Source organism: Prunus dulcis, chromosome 1 (assembly GCF_902201215.1).
Source record: "Prunus dulcis chromosome 1, ALMONDv2, whole genome shotgun sequence".
Taxonomy (NCBI): domain Eukaryota; kingdom Viridiplantae; phylum Streptophyta; class Magnoliopsida; order Rosales; family Rosaceae; genus Prunus; species Prunus dulcis.
This window is the reverse complement of record NC_047650.1, coordinates 23,279,112-23,298,576: the sequence shown is the minus strand read 5'-3', so window position 1 is coordinate 23,298,576 and position 19,465 is coordinate 23,279,112. Positions and strand designations below refer to the sequence as shown.

Sequence of the window (19,465 nt, the reverse complement as noted above, 5' to 3'; positions counted from 1 at the left end):
TGTCACTTGTGTAGAAGCGTGGTGTAGGAACACGTGCGGTGCAGACAGCAAGTGCCTAGAAAGCACCAATTCAATCTCATTCCATAAATTGAAATTGAAATCAGTACCATACACGTACACAGCTTTTCTTTCTTTCAAATGAAATGAATTGCACGTCAATTGCAGAAAAGCTAAGCGCCTAATTCAAGTACGACAGTCAGAAGCTTTCCATGTCAAGGTTCGGTGCATCGTACAAAAGCTCAAGCAAACAACACTAGAGACACGCCAATTTTTTGTCAATCTGAAAAAATCCTTCTATCTTGATGATTTAACAACAGAGTTCTTAACCTATACTTCATACATTGAATCCCAAAACAAAACAAACAAAAAAAACAGTAAACCAAAGTACAAAGCCTGGTGGCAGGAATTAACAGGTAATTTCCAGTTGGGATCACAAATATGTTTTGTCCATCTGGGTAGAAGTCTAAGATTGCTTTGAGCATTCTTCAAAGAGCAAAATCCTAATGGAAAGCTTCAACTTCGGCCTTGAAATGTTGAAGTAGATTTTCCATGCTCATTACGGTAACATCTCCCTTGTCTCTAACCCGTAAGCTCACCTGGAACAATACAGATCAAAGATTAACTACTCAGTGGAAAAGCATAATTCATCATAACTAACACGAGAGGATCGCTCTTAGACAGCGCGGTGACTCTTGTTGTTTGATGGATGGTTTCAAAGTAATCCTTTCTTCTTCTTTTATGTTAAATTATCACAATTCTTGTTGTCATGGTGCCATGTAAAAGGCTATTTCGCAATAAACCAAAGCGGACCACTTGATGCATAAATTATATAAGAAAGTTGAACGGCATCACATAATTTCTGTGGCTGGACAACTGCAACTAGGGGGAAATACAACATAAATAAATAAGAGAATTAGAATTGAATCGAACCTGTCCAGTTTTGACTTCCTCTTCACCAACAACTAAAATGTAGTTGTACTGTGCCATCTGGGCTTCTCGTACCTGCAGGGACAAAACAATTAAGTATACAGAAACCAACCTTTGGGACACAAGCCTCGGTTGAACAATTAAAGACTTCAGTTCATGTCAAAGAAATTGACACTAGCAGTGCTAGATTCTTAAAGAAAACAATTGTGACTTCGTCACTGGAAAACAAAATTCATGAAGTGTATCAAACAGTAAATTTTATTGACATTGACCCCCAAAAAAAAAAAGGCCCAGAACCCAATAATGATAGAGAGGCCAGCTCCCGTTATGAAACCCATAAGCTCAATGGACCTCCAATAAACCAGAAAATAAAATAAAATGAAACCTTAAAAATGGAAAGTATCAACAAAGGACAAATTTATGAACTCTTACCTTTTTCTGAATGGTTCTATCACTTGTGTCAACATCAACATAATAACCAGCCTGATGGATCCGATTCCGAACCTACAAAATTGCAACAATGGCTTTATCCATGACTTAAGATTAAATAATACTGTAACCCTTAGTACATCTCACTCAAGCACTTTGTACAACTCATAACATGAAGAATTTAAAAGTTAGGCAATATAGTTCAGTTCCGTTAAACATCAAACCAGCGAGTGTTGTATGTACATAATTAATGCATTTATATTGATCCAGTGCAAACTTCCTGAAGGGGAACAACAAAATGTTCCTAGAACCTTAAAGTGAGCAGCCAATAAAAACAAGGAAATATCAACCTACCTCCAGAGCATAAGGTTGGGATTTGTCTGAGACAGGGCAAACAATTGCCTGACGTGGACTAAGCCAGAAGGGCCATTTTCCTTTGTAGTGCTCCAACAGTATAGCAAACATACGCTCAACAGAACCTAAAATAGCTCTGTGTATCATAACCGGTGTCTCCCTCTTTCCTTCTTCACCCTCTGCTGAGTAATACAGCTCAAAGCGAGTAGGGAGCTGAAAATCAAGCTGCAACCACAGTATTTTTCAATTGATCGTGTTAAACGGAAACAAAACACAACAAAATAGCAAGAGGTGCAACTGAAACAAAGTGATCATCAGATACCTGTAATGTTGCACACTGAAATTTTCTGTTCAATGCATCAGATACACTGATATCTATCTTTGGTCCATAAAATGCACCATCCCCTTCATTTAACTGTATAGACAACTAACAGAGTAAGTATCCAGACACAAACAAGAAAGTCAGGGGCACCTAAAGTGCTGCTTAAGAAAACACATAACAGATAATGGACCACAACAAGAATCCACCAATCACAAAAATTTCCCATTCTAGTTTATGTCCATGGTGAATGAGTGGTGTAGAAAATGGCTAGCGGGTCCAATACTATCCATTCAGGTCAATAAGCTAAACCATTTTAAAAACAGGGCTACTAAGCTTCATCAAGTTTTGAACCTAGTTTGGACTGAGCTAAGCATAAGATAAAAATGTTGTACCTGCCAGGGCTTGCCGGACTCATTTAGTGCTTCTGTCAGAGCAGCCTCAGCTTTCTCCCATGTTGCCACGTCTCCAAGGTATTTTTCTGGCCTCTACAACACAAACACCAGTACAAATGTTGTACAACACATCAAATTTGAATTCCACATCCTTAGGCAACGAAGTCAAAAGGTTCATGCTTTAAGCATAAGGATCAAGAAGCTTACTGTTGATAACTTCAGATCAAAAGTGAAGCCAAATATATCATAGGTATACTGGATGAATTCTAAGACACCCTTGACTTCATCTTTTACCTGACATAGAAGCACTATATGTCTTACAAACAAAACAAAGCCAAGAAAAAACAAAAACAAAAATATCCGCAATTTAATTAAGTTCAACTCACTTGGGACTCCCTGCAAAAGATATGAGCATCATCCTGTAGCATAGTTTGGACGAAAACTTGTCAGAAAATTAACAGCTAGGTTTAAGCTAAAATAAAGGCATTGAAAGTATACCTGCTGGAATCTCCGTACACGTGTTAATCCAGTCAGTGCACCACTGGCCTCATTCCGATGCAAAACACCAAAATCAGCCAGTCTAAGTGGAAGTTCTTTGTGATCAAGATTCGAAAGAAAAAACACAAATGAAAGAAGTTCAGACAAAGTAAACACAAGTGCTTATAATAAAATAAATAATATGTCAGACAAAGTATTGGTCCGAAAATGTTAGACAGTACAGTGCAAAAATGTCAGGCCAAGGAAAGTGTGTTAATACCACTTTATACAGTGAATTTCCTATTAAGCAATTCAAGTGAAAAAAGGTCAAGAAATTTTTATTAAAAAACATACCTCTATAAGAACGAACCCTATGTTGAAACATTAAACAATGCCCGGGGCAATTCATTGGCTTTAAACCAAATTCCTGTTTCTCAATCTGCAGGGCAAAAATGCAATAGCCAGTAAGTTAAGCATCGTCTTGTTGAACAACCCTGTAGTAGTCTCATGGTTAAAGATAGTCACGTTCATTTACATGAATAACAACTCAATGAAAATCTCAATCATCTACATTGAGTTCCGTACTATTATTTCTATATTGTTTATTAGCAAAGCAAGAGACCCCTTCATGACCAGCTATACAAAGTTCCCAAGAAAATAATCTGACAAGTTTTGGTGGCACCAGATTACCTGTTAAGACATTAATATGTATGTAGCCAATATTTGGTATCCATGCATACACAGAAAAATACAAATAATAAATAAATAAAATGTACATTTTCAAATCTGTGTATTGATCTTATTTTTATTTCTGCTATTAATTTGGCTTTGACAGTTCATTTACTTTTTAAGTTTAAGCATAAAGGTGTTTCAATATAAATAATCACAACGGCATAATGTCAAAACTCACCTCGAAAACAAACATATTCTCTTTGTAATTTGTGGCATGACCAGATGTTTCCCAAAGTTGCATATTGTACACATTTGGTGATATAACCTACCAAGGAAAAGTAATTTAGGTGCAAATGATTTAAGATTAATAGGATGATATAAAAACTGAAGATTAACTGCCAACCTCGTGATAGCCTCTTTCTATGTATTGATTTTGTATAAATGCCATTAGTTTCTTATATATACGAGCACCATTAGGGAGGAAGAACCAACTTCCTGGGCTGAACTTGACAAGAAGAGATATTCAAATGAAAATCATGGGGAATCTTGATCACTTATACAATGAAGAAATATTAGCTCAAAACATACCTAAGTGGGTGACAGAAAAAGAGCTCCTGCTTTGTACCCAACAGTCTATGGTCATATTTTTTTGCTTCTTCAAGCCTCTGGATATATAGCTGCAGAAAAAGTAGATGTTGGTAAGAAAATGAAATAATTCAAGACCAATGTCCAGCAGCTTTCACTCCTTTTCAATCACCACTCACAACCTCAACCATGGGCTTAGTCAAGTTGGCTAGAGCGGATGTGCTCCCCACTCTGCACCCAAGTTCAAATCCCCCTCCCCGAAGTTTAGATTATATTAAAGTAGAATATTGCTTGTATAAAAAAAAAACATATCACAATTCACAACCTAACAACTTCTCAATTTCAATAAATATCATCAAACCTGCCACCTATTTTGACTTTGTTAATTGAATTTCCATATGAGGGACTAGAGCCACCAGACTCAAGTTTAAAAGATAGCAACAAAATATTTCAGATACTACTATGCAGGGATGTTTGGTTAACTAGAAGGCGACATCCTTTTGCCTTCACACATCTAAAACCTTTTTCCTTTCATTGAACTGCATTCTCTAAGCTATATCCAATCCTATGCTGAAATTATATTCTGAGTTAGGATTGAGATTAATTATCCATACTTCTTTTTCTGTATACAATTTGAGGAACTGGTGCAACTATGCATACAAGGAACTTCCAATTTTAACAAGACAGAAATTTAACCGAAGCGGCTGATACAGGTAAGAAAGCAGATAAGAAAAACCAAAACCATATAAAAGGTCAAAATAAAATATCACACCTGCAAACTTTTCTTATCCGGATATGATATTCCATAAACTCTCTGTAAACTTTCACGATCTTTATTTCCCCTCCAGTACGCTGAAGACGCCTGAAATTACATATTCATAGGTTAAATATACACGCAACACAACACATGCAAACAAGATGCAAATACAACCTGCATCACTAAAATTTCGTGCAAACACATACCTTCAAACATGCAAAGGCTTTGACAAAGGATGTATTTGGTATATGGGGCCCACGACACAAGTCAACCAATGGGCCACATCTATACACAGTGATAGTTTTGTCTGCCGGAAGATCATTGATGATTTCAACCTGATTACAGTTGGTGAAAACAAAAACATATCTCAAATTGATTTTGAGTATGGAAGGCATATAAGAAAAGTAGATAACAATCATATTTATCTGTAAGACACAAAATCAGCAGCTTCACTTACCTTGAATTGATTATCAGAAAAAATCTCAAGTGCCTGTTCCCTTGATACTTCAATACGCTCAAAAGGCTGTTTGTCCTGGGGATAAAGATACAACCAGTCAAGGAACTACAACAAGAAAGAGCAATATATTGAAACATCTTATGAATCTGCAATCAGTCAAGGAATCTCAACAGGAAAGAGAAAAATGTTGAAACACCTTATCAATTTACAGTCAGTCAATGAGCAAGAAATTCCTCCCTACAAGAAATATAAATTAACTTTTCTACAAAGAGAAAATACAATACCTTAACGCCCTTCTCTGCCGCTGATACAATTTCCTTGAAATGTTCATCATTCAAGCCCAAATCACCATAAAATGCATCATAATAGAAACCCTGTTGTTGAATTTCATAAGGGACCCACCAAATGAGTAATCCAGAAACTGATAGCATGGAATGAAATCTATACAAATGTATCACCAAGACTAAGATCACAAGATTGCAATATCCAAGTAATAAAATTACACATGAAAACAACCACATAAGCACATAGAATTCCACCCAACATATTGGTCAACCAAAGAGAAAAAAAAACGTACAGAAACATGAAAGGTGCATTGCATAATAAAATCGAAAAAGAAGAACTTTTACTGAAATGTGGGTACTAGAAACTAACAAAGAACAGTAACAGAAAGCAATAATCTCCAAGACTCGATTACTTTTCATCCACAAATTTACAGTCTTAGAAGAAACAGAATTAGCATAATCCAGAAAGAAAACCAATTGAACAAAAATGATATAATAACAAACAATGAAGCAAGAGCTGTAGTGTAGTACAATTAAACGAAAATACATAATGATAATAAACTAGTCAAATTACTCCAAAACTCAAGGTAAACAAGCATGTTAATATAGCCAACGATAAATATAGATAAATCGAACCTCTCCTCTAGTAGTGCACGGACCGATGCAGAGCTTGCATCCATACTCAACCTCAAGAGCCTGCACCGTAATCAAAATTCAAAAACATTGTCAATCTCCAATATCATCCACCAAACCACAATTTGAATAACTCTCTGTACCTGTCCGAGAATGTGAGCACTAGAATGCCAGAAAGTATCACGTCCTACTTCGTCTTCAAATTTGAAGATCTTAAGCGTACAATCGCCCTCCAAAGGCCTGTTCATGTCCCACAAAACCCCATTGACTTCAGAAATCAAAGCATTTGAAGCCAAACTCTTCGAAATCTCCCTAGCAATGTCAAACGGCGAAGTTATCCACCTCTTTCCTTCCTTCTCCTGCCCGCCCGGCAATGTTATCCTTAAAAAAACCAAAAATGAATCAAAATGCAAGACATATATACATATACTTGCGCAGAAAACAGAAACAAAGAGAAAGACAGAGACTATGAGTCAGGGTTTAGGGTTTAGGGTTTAGGGCTTACTTGATGGGATCGGAGGGGAGGGACTGGAGGTGAGCGCGCTGTTGGGCCTGGATGGCCTCGAAGAGCTTAATGCGCTTCGGAATTACGGTGGCGAGATAAGCGTCATCTTTAGGGTGGGGCACCATGGCGTGGTTGCTTCTATGCAGAAGAAGAGAAGGAATAGGACGAAGAAGAAGAGGAGCTGAGAGTGAAGAAGAAGAGCTGCTGTAGCGGTTACGGCAGAGAAGAAATGAGAAAGCAGCTGTCCAGGTTTTAGAACTCAATTGCATATGGAATTGTTTGGGCCTCCTCTCACAGATTGGCCCTTCGTTCTTATATTCTCAGGGCCAGCGTGGATATCAAGCAAATGAGGAATGATTTGATTTTGAGGAGTTCAGGTGTCTCTCCTCTCTGGACACCCAAAGTCAAAACTAAGGACCGTCTAGTAACGTTTCAGAAAATAAAAATTAGAAAACAAATTTGCATTTAAAACATTTGAGAATATGTCTAGTACTTTAATTATAAAACAGTTTTAGAAAATAGAAATAGTGAAATGTGTGTGGTAGTACAATTTTAAGATAACATAAATAAATTGTGTGTTTAATTAATAAACTAGAATGCCAACAAAAAAATTTCATGTTTTAATAATTAATAAAAGTAAAACAAATTTCATTATCAAAATTTCATTTTTTTAATAATTAAAAAACCTCTTTTTTTTAAATCTTTTTTTTTTTTGTCATTATCAAAGCTGCACAGTGATATCAAAATTCATAGGTTTCTTTTATTTTTGTGGTTGAATGAAAAATATCAGATTTCTTTTTCATCAGAACAATATGAGAGGTGGTTTCTAACAAGAGCAGTCCTTGCATGGTGCAAGTGGTGCCACCGCATAAGGCCCCTAATTTTTGAGGGCCTCTGAAATTTTTTTACTTTATAATATATATATTAATATCATAAAAATTATATATACTCCAGCGTGCAACACATTGACACAAAAGCATATTTTAGTAAAGTTGGTTTCTAGCACATATCCATGTCCTCTTCTTTTACTTGAACTCTTTTTTTTTTTTTACCGAACATATTAATCTTTAACTTTATCAAATGAAAATATTTATAAAAAAATTATGAATTTGATTTGTGATTTTTATTACATGCTAATTGATTATGAATTAGTTATTAAAAATTGATTTATGACATTCAGTTATGGTAATTTTATTTTTTTACTATTTTCATATTAGATTATGTGAATGCTTCAGTTTAAATTTTGCACAAGGCCTTCAAAATTTCAAGACCGACTCTGATTCCTAATTACTAAAGAGACAAGACAAACACATAAAAATAATAATAATAATAATACTTTCAATGAGTTTAGCTTTCTTGGTCAACAAGGAAAATCAAAAAATATCTACTTCATTGTTTATTGTACGTAATGGCCAAGCAAAGTCCTATATTCAAGTAGAGAATTAGGTGTGTATGCAAACTTGAGAATTGGGTGTTCAAAGAGCAACAACGGATAGATTTGGCGGTCTAGTAAGTATCAAATGAAAACATTAAAAATATATATATATGAATTTGATTTGTGATGGTTATGACATGCTAATTGATGATAAATTTTAGTTATTAAAAATTGATTTATGACATTAAGTCATGATAAATTTATTTATTTTAGTTATTTTCATATTAGATTATGTGAATAATAATAATAATAATAATAATAATAATAACACTTTCAATGAGTTTAGCTTTCTTGGTCAACAAGGAAAATCAGAAAATGGCTTCTACATTGTTTATTGTACGTAATAGCCAAGCAAAGTCCTATATTCAACTAAAGAATTGGCCGTGCATGCAAACCTGAGAATTGGGTGTTCAAAGAGCACCAACGGGATACATTTGGCGGTCCAGTGAGAGGACTAAACTGGGCCGTTGACTCAAATCCTCCATGCTAATTAAGCATCGAATTGGGCCTCTTTCTCTCTATTTTTTGGCGGTTCGTTCTTTGTCACAATACAGCCTAAACAATATTCTCAGCAATTAGGCCCACCTTCTTCTACACCTGATTTGGGATTAACAAATCATCGATATACATAAAGGATCATTTGGGATTTTTTTTTTTAAAAGCATTTTTGTTGATAAGCGCTTTTATTATAAAGAAGTTGAAATTTTCATTAAAAAAAATGGAAATGTTTCTCCATAAAACACTTTTATGACCCAGAAGCATTTCCCAAACATACCGTTAAAACCATTTATTTATGCATCATACCAAAAAAAAATTTATCAATCAAATTACACATCATTTAGTAATCCCATGTATCGAACAAATTAACAGTCTTGATAACAATTTAGATCCTCATAATAAATCGTCAATTGATTTGATACATAGCATTATATGGATGATCCATTAATCATAATTGAGGTGAATAGAGGCGGTGCACCTAAATATTGTCTTCTTTTTTTTTCTTTTTTTTTTTTGTATGGTAAGGTAAAATCTCGCTACATATGCGACGTGAGAAAGGTAATGAAGAGGCCCAACATGAACAAAACGGGAAAAATTGACCAGTGCAATGCAATTAACAGACTAAAACCCAAAAGATGGGGTTAATAATAATAATAAACGATCATATCATATGCTCATGCATGTAGGGACGAACCCACAGTAGGGTCAATGGGGTCAAACGATTCTATGGACTCCATGAATGTAAGGTAGAAGGTCCCTTTGAACCTGTGTGTGACCCCATGAATGGCTAAAGGAGGAGCTGCAAATCTGAGGAAAAAGAAGCTGAACAGGGGTTCAGTTTTTTTTTTAAAAGAAGCTGACCAAAACGGTGTCGTTTTGGGTCATCTTCTATTTTTTTTTTTTAAAACCCGACTGGCCAAAACGGCGTCGTTTTGGACCAGCAGCAACGAAATTTTTTTTAAAAAGACCTGGCCAAAACGACGTCGTTTTGGTTCTGGTCTTTGAAAAAAAAAAAATTTGAACAGATTGTAGTTGAAACAGACCCTTCTCTTCGACCAAACAGAACAGACCCTTTTCAAAACTCCAAAACCCCCATTTCCTAAACCTAAATCCCCAATTTCCACCCACCCACGAACCTTTAACCCTCTCCCCATCAAGCTTTAATCTTTTTTAAAAAAAAAAATTAAACTTTTACACTATGACCCTACGAATTCATATTTTTGGATCCGTCCCTGCATGCATGCCCTGCACTGAACTTCACCACCAAATCACAAACCAACCAACCAACAGCCAAAGTTGTTGTCATGGCGTAAGTGGGTCTGAGTCTCAGAGGAGAGAGGAGGAGGGCTTCATTATAACAACAAGAAGAAACGGACTATATAAATAAGAACGTGAAAATGGAGGAGGTACATGTGCAAGCATGTGCGTTCCGTTCCCACCACAACGCCAGTCCAGCTAAGAAGAAACCAAATTGAAACGGCACCACACCACCCACTTTATATATATTTCACCCTACATATACAATCAGCCTTCATCACACACTTTTCAGTTTTGGCAATGTCATTGGCTACCCCATCAAACCAGCTCATCACCCTCTAAGTCATTAGCCACATAGCTTGCTAGCTAGCTAGCTCTAGCTAGACAAACAACCTCTTTTCGAGCCCCTCTTCAACTAGAGAGAAACTTCTCTATCAACGTTTTATTACCTTCTTTTCTCTTTATTTCTCTCCTCGTGTCACCTATTAGAGGAGGAGAGAGATATAAAAATAGAAAGTCGAGTCAATAAAACGAAGATAGGGAAGTATTTCTCCCTCAACCAACCACTCTAAGCCACTAGCTAGCTAGGTCTCCATACACTTCTATAGCTTCTACAATATTACAAGTACCCTACCACACTCATATGGTCTGTAATATAATTATCTGAGTCTGAGGTCCCCTACCCTCATTGCTCCTCTGCATGTGGCTTTATGTTTTTTGTTTTTCCTGAGTTTACCACCATCACGTGTCTTCGATCATCTCTCTCTCTCTCTCTCTCTCTCTCTCTCTCTCTCTCTCTTATAAGTTATAACCTTGTTTCAATGGAACATGGTGTGTCTACAGTTCATTAAACTATACATCCGGCCACACAGCGATCTTCAGCTATCAAACAATGTCAATCAAGACACCCTCATATTCATACTCGTTTAATTGTCGCTCGCTTGATTAATTAGTGACCCCAATCTTAGCAGCACACACACATATATATGCGACAAATATTAATTCTGCAAAATCAATAGGATGACATGAAATCCCCATTTCTACAATATTTTGTGACTCAAAAACATCCATCTGTATGTATCAAAATGCAATGAGTGATAGATATATGACCACATGCATATGTATGGTGGTGCGTGAGCGGCCACCAAGTTGACCTCCAAAGAGCAAGTCAAAGCTTTTGGTCGTGATATATAACGTTAATTATATGTAGCTATAAATCATAATAACTTTTATTCCTGCACAACTTTTCAGTCCATGCATGCATGCACGCATATGCTTCATCTTAGGCGTTTCGGCAACTACCACAACATGTGCATATGTCATCTTTCAGGGCTGAGCTAACCATAAACTTGAGGTTGCCATGGCCTCTCAACCTCTGTAAATAACCCCGTCATTGTCACTCTTGCTATGTTTCAACCTCTCCTTCAAAACCAATCCATGTCTATAAACTATATCTATCGATCGATCGATTGATTTAGATTAAAAGTCAAGAAAAACAAAAAAAAAAATTCTATTTTTCGAACATTTGATTCTGTATATAAAACCCGATTGCCAGCAAGCAAGCATGCATATGTTAAATTATTGGGTTCTATTCTATCTGCGACAATGCATATGATTTTCGTCCATCGATCCCATCATTTTCTTCAACCCAACTTGTGTGCATTAACTCAACCGACGAGCCACACCACACGTAACATATATCTGATCAAAAATCTTAACGTAAGTGCATATAATATATGATCACAAAACACCATATGCCTTAATTTTGCATTAATGTATGTGAAGGTACGTGGAGATGTCATTTATGTCCTCATCATACCCTCACATGGCCCTGGAATTTTCTGAGTCGGCATATGTATATGTAAGGGGACCGCTAGCTCATATATACATAAGCTAAAGCTAAAGCAGCTTGTGTGTCACTTCATCTTTTCATCCAAATTTGGTTTTATGCAATCCTTAGGGGCTCACCTAAATTTATTGATAACAACAAGAAACGCATATTAATATTATATATGTACGTGTCATGCAGGTGCAGAATTATAAAAACTATAGTGATATACATAACAAGAATAATCGTCACTAGATATTTAACATGCTATGTTATTAAATCGTTAAACAATAAATTCGTATAATAATAATCTCCGGAATTTTCATATCAAATTATTTCCGAAAAATTATTAATGCAATTGCAATAAAATTATTCTACTCCCATTATTAGGAACATTGTACAAGTTGGCAAACGACCGTGCCCATAATATCTTGCTTGCTGCCATTGATATCTGATTTCAATCATCATTACCTAAAGAAGAAAAATATGGTTTCCCACATAACCTATGTTTCCTTATCTACCATAATCTATTTGGAAAACAAGAAGATCCATCGCCAAGACAAAGAGGAGGAAACATGCCCTATTGGGCCCAACCACGTTACATGATATAAAATTATGGGGGAAATTATCCATTCCAATTGGTTACATTTCAATTCAAACCGTCTTTTGCCAGCCAACATTTTATTTTCATATAAAATTTCATTATTGTACTAATTTATCTTACCTTAAAGCAAATTTATTACCAAATTAAATCCAACGCTTAAATTAAACCTACCTCCCTCCCAAGTTGTATGAAGTGGGCCCCTTCCACTAAGATTTGATCGCATCACATATTAACACCGTGAGTGTGAGTGTGAGTGCGAGTGCAGGTGCAGCTAAGATCTCTCCTGGAACCTAGTTGGACAACACCTTTAAATTCCTGCAGTGGGGCCCGGGTGATATCGAAACACTGTGGTAGATTATCAGCCGTCGGATATGGGTTCGCCCAAAAAAGAAAGGAGACGTGGATGATCAGATCCGAACAAGTCTGTCGGGATTCGGGGATTAGGAGAGAGAGACACGGTTGTAAGCGTGTGAGAGAGGAGAATGATATGAAGGAGGAGGGAGCGAGCTGTCAGACAGGTGCGTGGGTCTTTGAAAGGTGAAGCAAAAGTGGGGCCCAGAGGCCATTTCCCATAGGCAAAACGACAACAAAAGAATTGTGCTGGTGAGAGAAAATTCAAAGGCGGGTTGCGTGACCCGGCCCGTAATTGCCAAAAAAGCCGAATTATACGAACATACAAAACATGAATGGCTCGGCTCACATGGCCCCGTGGTATTGAATTGAACTGAACCCCTAAACACTCAATAAGCTGGTGCTAGAGCCTAGAAGCAGCATTTATAGCATAGAGAGCGTTATATATATAGATAGCCCTCCTCTTCTCATCCTCCACCATCTCTCATTTTTATAACCAAATATTTACAACAATATTATTCACAAACACCACAAATCTCCTTCTCATTTATTTTCGACTAGCTAGATATAACTCAGCTTAGACTACCCATAATGAATAATTTTATGAGTAATTATAATGGGTTGAAAGGGCATTCTTCTTCTGGGATGAAGATGAAGATGAAGATGAAGATGAAGATGACGAGGAGGCAGAGGCAGGTGGGTGGTCGTGGCGGCCGCAAGTCAACGGTGCAAGTGAAGGTGAAGAAGCTGCAAATGTTGATTCCAGGAGGGAGAGGGTTGAAGGCAGACCGGCTTTTTCTTCAAACCGCCGACTATATACTTCAGTTGAGGTTGCAAGTCAACGTTCTGCAAGCGCTTTCCAAGATTTACAGGCTCTCTTAGCCATGAGATGAGGAGTCTACAGTCTACTACTTGTGATGCCTGCATTTCGATCTTACCTACTTAATTATGTTATATAATGATGATAACATATTGTATGTTTCTTTCTCTTAGTTTTTCCCGGGCATCTCTCTCTATAATATTCATCATGATATACATATATGACTCTCTCTCTCTCTCTCTCTCTCATTTCTGCAGAGGTACGCAATACTACTTATCTCAACTCAATAACTGAATTTAGGAACCTCATCCATGAAGGAGAGCTAGAATGCTCATAAATATATTACTCTTGCATTCTCTTTGGCTAGCTATAAGCTAACAACAAATTCAGGAAGATTAATTCGAAATCATACGCATGGGAGGCATCATATTGCACAAAATTATTACATGTATTATAAGTAAGTTCTGCCGTTTTTTATATTGGAATTCGGGCTTTTTGAGAGTTTTGACTGCTTGGATATACAATTCTCCAATCCATATATAATCTTCTTTATAAATGAAGTTTCTGTTCATCCACTACTTTGGTGCTCAATTAATCCCAAAATTATGGTTTACGAGTTTCCATTTTACTGATTTGGGGTAACCTGGAAAATATAATATATGGAGGGCCCAAATCAGAACAAAACAAAATGAAAAGATTGAAAGATTTTGAGGCTAATTTTTGTTCCCCAGTCAACAAGTCACTTAGAAAGCAAACGAACCCAACATACATTTATAGTTTATATTTATGGTGGATCTCATTCTCATGCAAGAAAGCAGTTGGGAAGTTAGCATCTCATTGTTGGTTGTAATATCCGCCACAATCCCTTCACCAATTAATTTTCCAAAACCTAGATTCATCTATCTCAACTGTTTTTTATTTTCTTTTCTTTTCACAAAGCTATATTTTAAATTATTCTAATATACGTGAATTGAGATAATTTTTTCGGACCTTATAAACTCCAAACAAAAAGTGGAGGAAAATTAATTCAGATCTGAGAGACCACCTGCAGATGGACACAAAGGGAAGGACAACTATAGTCCTTCGTTTGTCACGTAAACTGAAAGGAGGAGAGAATCTCTCAAATTAAGCCACCATATCGTGGTATGTAGCAGTTAACATATGTTCGGCCAAAAACATACTTATGTCAGACCAAACAACGTGCATCCCATGGCCTACCTACCAGCTTCATTTCCAGCCATATATATTACGTACTGAGAGACTTCATTCTTTCGTTTTCAGATATGTATAGCAGGCAACTTCATCTTCCACTTAGAAATCAAATACCATCTCAACTCAAGGGGCTTTTCTGCATGATTAATTCGGGAAGCATATGTGGCTTAAGTCAATTGGTCAAGGCCTTGCTTCCGAGTTCGAACCTCCCTCCATACTTTAGAATTTAGATCTAGAGTAGTTTATTGCTATTGTTAAAAAAAAAAAAAAAGAATCAAGAAAAGAAACATTAATGATAATTGTCCAAGATATGAGATTCAAGGGCCCATTTGATAATCATTCTAATTTTAGTTTTTAGTTTTCATTTTTTGTGCTAGAGTAAAGAGGAAAATGAGAGTGAGAATGGGAGTGAGGATGAGATTGAGAGAGAGGATGAGAGGGGAGAAGTAACAAAGTTGAAAATAATTTTAAATAGATTTCAGTTTTTAATTTTTGTTTCACGTTTGTTACTCTTCCCTCTCATCATCTCCTCTCATCTTTCCTCTCAGTTCTATCGCCATTCTCATTCTCACTTCCATTCTCCCTCTTTTTTCTCTCTACTCTAGCACAAAAATTGAAAACTAAAAACTAAAATTGAAATGGTTATCCACGGCTCCTAAACATGCAAATTTGATGTAATATGCATGGAATTTGTTATATAATTTTTTTTTTCTTTAGGGTTTAGCACAGAACATAGTAAAAAGGGAAGATTCCCTGCTGCATATGAAGGTGAAATTAATTAATATGTGATGGCATGCAGAAACAATTTAGTGTTAGTTGAAGACGATGGACCCTATTGGACTATCAAGGGAACCTTTGACTCCCAGTCTACCACCACTCCTATTTATATAAAGAAAATCTTAACAGGACAAATTGAAGAGCCTGCAACAGCTGGCTGGTTGTTGTTCATATCCCTTATGTTTTGGAGATGGGAGGACAATTATTGTCAATAGGCCCTGATTTTATTATTGACTTATTTTGATATCTTCTTCTACAATAAGCACTGATTTGATTTGTAAATTTTTTAGCAAAAGATCTTGACTTGCAATCAGCGATCGTAACTTGACTTGACTTGCAAATCAACAGTTTTAACTTGTATTTAAAAATAATAATAATAATAATAATCTTTGAAGGGAGTCAGTAAATGGGCTTTGAACCCCATTGCAAGTATTTTTTGGACCCAATTGAAAAAAGACAACCAAAAGTCCAATGGACTGAAACCCCCTCCCCCCTAATTATAAAAAAAAATAAAAAGTCCAATGAACCATCTATTTTTGGACCCACAAAGGAAGTACCAAAAGTCCAAGTTCCCAAATTTGCACCATAAATTGGTAAGAAATCCCAAGACGTGTATGAGAAAATTGGCAAAATCTAAGAATGTCCACGCCCAATCTACCAAACTGGCTCTGCGCACACGTATAAGGCCGCTGTCGCTGTTATTGACCTTTTTACCCTTCGACTTGCTCTGTTGAAGCTGCCAGCCCACTTTTACTAAAATTTATGCAGCCAGTTCCAATATAAAGAAATTGAAACCCCTCACATGAGTACCGCCCAAATATTGTTTAGGGTTTTTTTTTTTTTTTAAAAAAAAAAAATTCACTGCAACACTGTCCAAGACCAACACAAGACTCATCAAGCACATGACAAATGGGCTCCATTAATGGCAGATTTTCCAGAGTTGAGGTAGGTACACTGCAAACTGGACAACTCTAAAGTGAGTTCTTTGTTTATGTTCTTGCATACCACCAGTACCTTGGTTTCATGTCAAAAGTGAAAACACCGAGGTGGTGTTTCTGGTACCAATAATAGCCTTCTAGAGCCATGGTTTAAGTTGCAAGTCTGGGTCAAAGTTTTGTTCTTTTTTGCACATTGTTGACTAAATCTCAATTGGGTTTGTTGAGAGAGAAGAAATAATGTGCCTGTTGCTTCTTCACTTCAAAGTATGAGTTGGGTTTGATCTGAATGCAAGCAAGGAAGCTGTTTTCTTGAGCTTACAAAAAGGTGAAAGCGTGTTTGGTTTCTAAGAAAGTCCTAAAATTTGATGGTGAATTTAGTGTGCCACTATCCTAAAATGTCTTTGAATCAAGCTCAAACCAGGCAAAGAAATGATTTTCTGACCAGCTATCCTGGCTCTCGTTTGCTTTCCTCTTCTCTTTCATCTTCTTCTTCTTCTTCTCCTTCACTGCCATTACCGTACAATAGTGACTACCAAAGACACTCAAACCCATCATCATCCTCTGGTAGTAAAATAAGCCCATCAGTTCTTTTTATCATAATTATTCTAGCTGTTATATTTTTTGTATCTGGTATCCTTCACTTGCTTGTTAGATTTCTCACAAAGCATAGATCTTCGTCAGCATCCGAATCTAACAGATACCCAGAACTCTCTGGGTCTGAAGTTTATCAGAGACAATTGCAGCAACTCTTCCATCTTCATGATTCTGGCTTAGATCAAGCTTTTATAGACGCTCTTCCTGTATTCCTTTATAAAGAGATAAAGGCGAGAGAACCATTTGATTGTCCAGTTTGTCTGTGTGAGTTTTCTGAAAAGGACCAGTTGAGATTGCTCCCCATATGTAGTCATGCTTTTCACATTGATTGCATTGACACATGGTTACTGTCTAATTCAACTTGCCCGCTTTGTAGAGGGACCCTGTACACGCCAGGGATTGCCATTGAAAACCCAGTCTTTGATTTTGATGATCTAAGGGAAGAAGATGGTTCTTTGGGCAATGAAGGAAGCGGAGTTCTTACTGGCCAAAAGTCTGCAGATAATGAAAATGGTGGTGAGAAAAAGGTATTTTCTGTGAGACTTGGTAAATTCAGAAGCACAAATGATGAGGGAGATGGAGGTGGAGGAGCAGCAGTGGAGAGAGCAGAGGAAGAGACTAGCAGTAGTAGTTTGGATGCAAGGAGATGTTACTCAATGGGATCATACCAATATGTGGTTGCTGATTTAGAGTTGCAAGTGGCTTTAAGGCCCAAAAGAGCAGCTGCTGCTGCTGGAAGTGGTGATAGTGTGAGGCTTGTGAAAGGGAGAGCTGGACAAAATGGGAATTCCCACTGTGATGGTGATGCAGAGGGGAAAAAAATTAACAGTGGAAGTAAAGGTGAAAGCTTTTCTGTTTCCAAAATTTGGCTATGGCCTAAGAAGGGTAAATTTCCAAATTCTTCAGAAACCCATATGGGCGCTTCCTCTGTTACTGTGGGTTTGCCATGGAGTGATAGATCTCAGGTTACATGAAGTTATTCACTGTGATATGTACTTTCTGCAATATATCAATGAATCTATTTAATTTTTTCAAAGCAAGAAAAGAATTTTTGGCTTTTGCTTTCTTCTGGACTTTTATTTTCTTTACTGCCGTGCAGCTCCTGTTCTACAAAACTTTTATCGCAAGCGGCAATGCACTTTTTCTTTTCAGAAAAATAAAGAAATAAAATTCCATGCAACTTTTATAAATGCTTTTACTTTAGCCTTATGCTTGGAGTGACAATGCTTCTTCAAGTTCAGCATTTCCCAGGGTTCCTAAAGATTAGATGCGCTGCCTGAAGAGTACACATGTTAGGTTGATAAATGAACTGTTAATCTCCCCCACTTTCCAATGCAGTTGAAACAAACATGGGATCCCATCAAACCATGTGATGACTTCACATACATAAAAGAGAAAAAGAAAACCTAAACTTTTTTGCATGCATAGTTGCAGGAGAGTCGTATCAAAATGCTGCTTTTTGGCTGCTTTGGTGTCTCTAGAATTTTGCTTTTTGTTAAAATTCCCTTCCCTTCTCTTCTTTTGATCCGGTTTGGAATCCCTTTTTTGGTATGGACAATTTGTGGTGGGATCGTGGAAGGGGTTTTGAGGGACTCTTGTGATTGCGATGAGGTGCGTGCTACAATTGAAACGTTGACAAAAGGCAAGTGGATTGTGGGCACATAAACTCATAATAGAGAAGTGTGCTAGTCCATGGAATCATATGAGAAATGCAACGGTATAATCTCACACTTTATCAATGGTTGAAGAGCATCCACAATCATGCTATCTATTTTTTAGTTAAATTTTAGCTAAAAATATATAAAAGTTATTTTAGGAGCTCTCTAAAATTTAAACTTCAATCATGCTCTCTAGTTTAGGGAATCATAAATGCTATAACTCTTTTTTGATTGGTCCATCTCTATTAAAAAATAAAATAAAAAATAGTTAGCATTAAATAAAGATTTGAAATACTCATTAAATAAAGCAGTATTAAATTATAGGGAGCCACTAGGAGTCATTTTTCTCTCCTCAGATTTAGGAGCTCCTAGAGATCTCCCTATTTTAGGAAGTGGATAGGGAGTATGATTGGAATTGTATTTTTACAATTCCTCCCTAAAATTTGTCTAAGGAGGTGGTTTAAGGAGCCCATGGTAGATGCTCTTACATACGGATGACTATCCTTAATAGCATCTCCCCGGTACTAGCGTTTTGATTGTTATCCTGGGAAGATCATATTATTCAAGGGAAGTGTTGTACCATTTAACAATTTACTTGTTTTTTAATGGGAAATACATTATCATTTGGAGACGTACCTAGGAATCAGATGAGTTGGGTTTAGGGTTAAGAGAGAGAGAGGTTGTAATTAAATATAATCG

The 19,465-nt window shown here is 36.6% G+C and overlaps 3 protein-coding genes across 3 annotated transcripts; 2 read left to right on the top strand and 1 right to left on the bottom strand.

Moving 5' to 3' along the window:
• Positions 1-52: 52 nt before the first annotated feature.
• Positions 53-7,167, bottom strand: LOC117614511 (threonine--tRNA ligase, mitochondrial 1-like). The gene is made up of 20 exons (XM_034343348.1): positions 6,795-7,167; positions 6,433-6,670; positions 6,293-6,352; positions 5,657-5,746; positions 5,373-5,447; positions 5,122-5,250; positions 4,931-5,020; positions 4,162-4,250; positions 3,977-4,073; positions 3,812-3,898; positions 3,256-3,340; positions 2,923-3,017; positions 2,811-2,843; positions 2,632-2,718; positions 2,425-2,517; positions 2,033-2,125; positions 1,711-1,935; positions 1,360-1,431; positions 931-1,002; positions 53-596 (listed from the first exon to the last, which is right to left on the bottom strand). The coding sequence occupies exons 1-20, from the start codon at positions 7,061-7,063 to the stop codon at positions 501-503; spliced, it is 2,175 nt and encodes a 724-aa protein (XP_034199239.1). The 5' UTR covers positions 7,064-7,167; the 3' UTR covers positions 53-500.
• A 6,033-nt stretch (positions 7,168-13,200) lies between these two features.
• On the top strand, positions 13,201-13,759 carry LOC117615438. The gene has a single exon (XM_034344517.1). It carries the CDS (start codon positions 13,359-13,361, stop codon positions 13,647-13,649), a length of 291 nt encoding a protein of 96 aa, XP_034200408.1. The 5' UTR covers positions 13,201-13,358; the 3' UTR covers positions 13,650-13,759.
• Positions 13,760-16,370: 2,611 nt separating this feature from the next.
• On the top strand, positions 16,371-18,177 carry LOC117620902 (RING-H2 finger protein ATL46-like). Its single transcript, XM_034351149.1, has 2 exons — positions 16,371-16,521; positions 17,485-18,177. Exons 1-2 carry the CDS (start codon positions 16,499-16,501, stop codon positions 18,080-18,082), a joined length of 621 nt encoding a protein of 206 aa, XP_034207040.1. The 5' UTR covers positions 16,371-16,498; the 3' UTR covers positions 18,083-18,177.
• Positions 18,178-19,465: the final 1,288 nt, after the last annotated feature.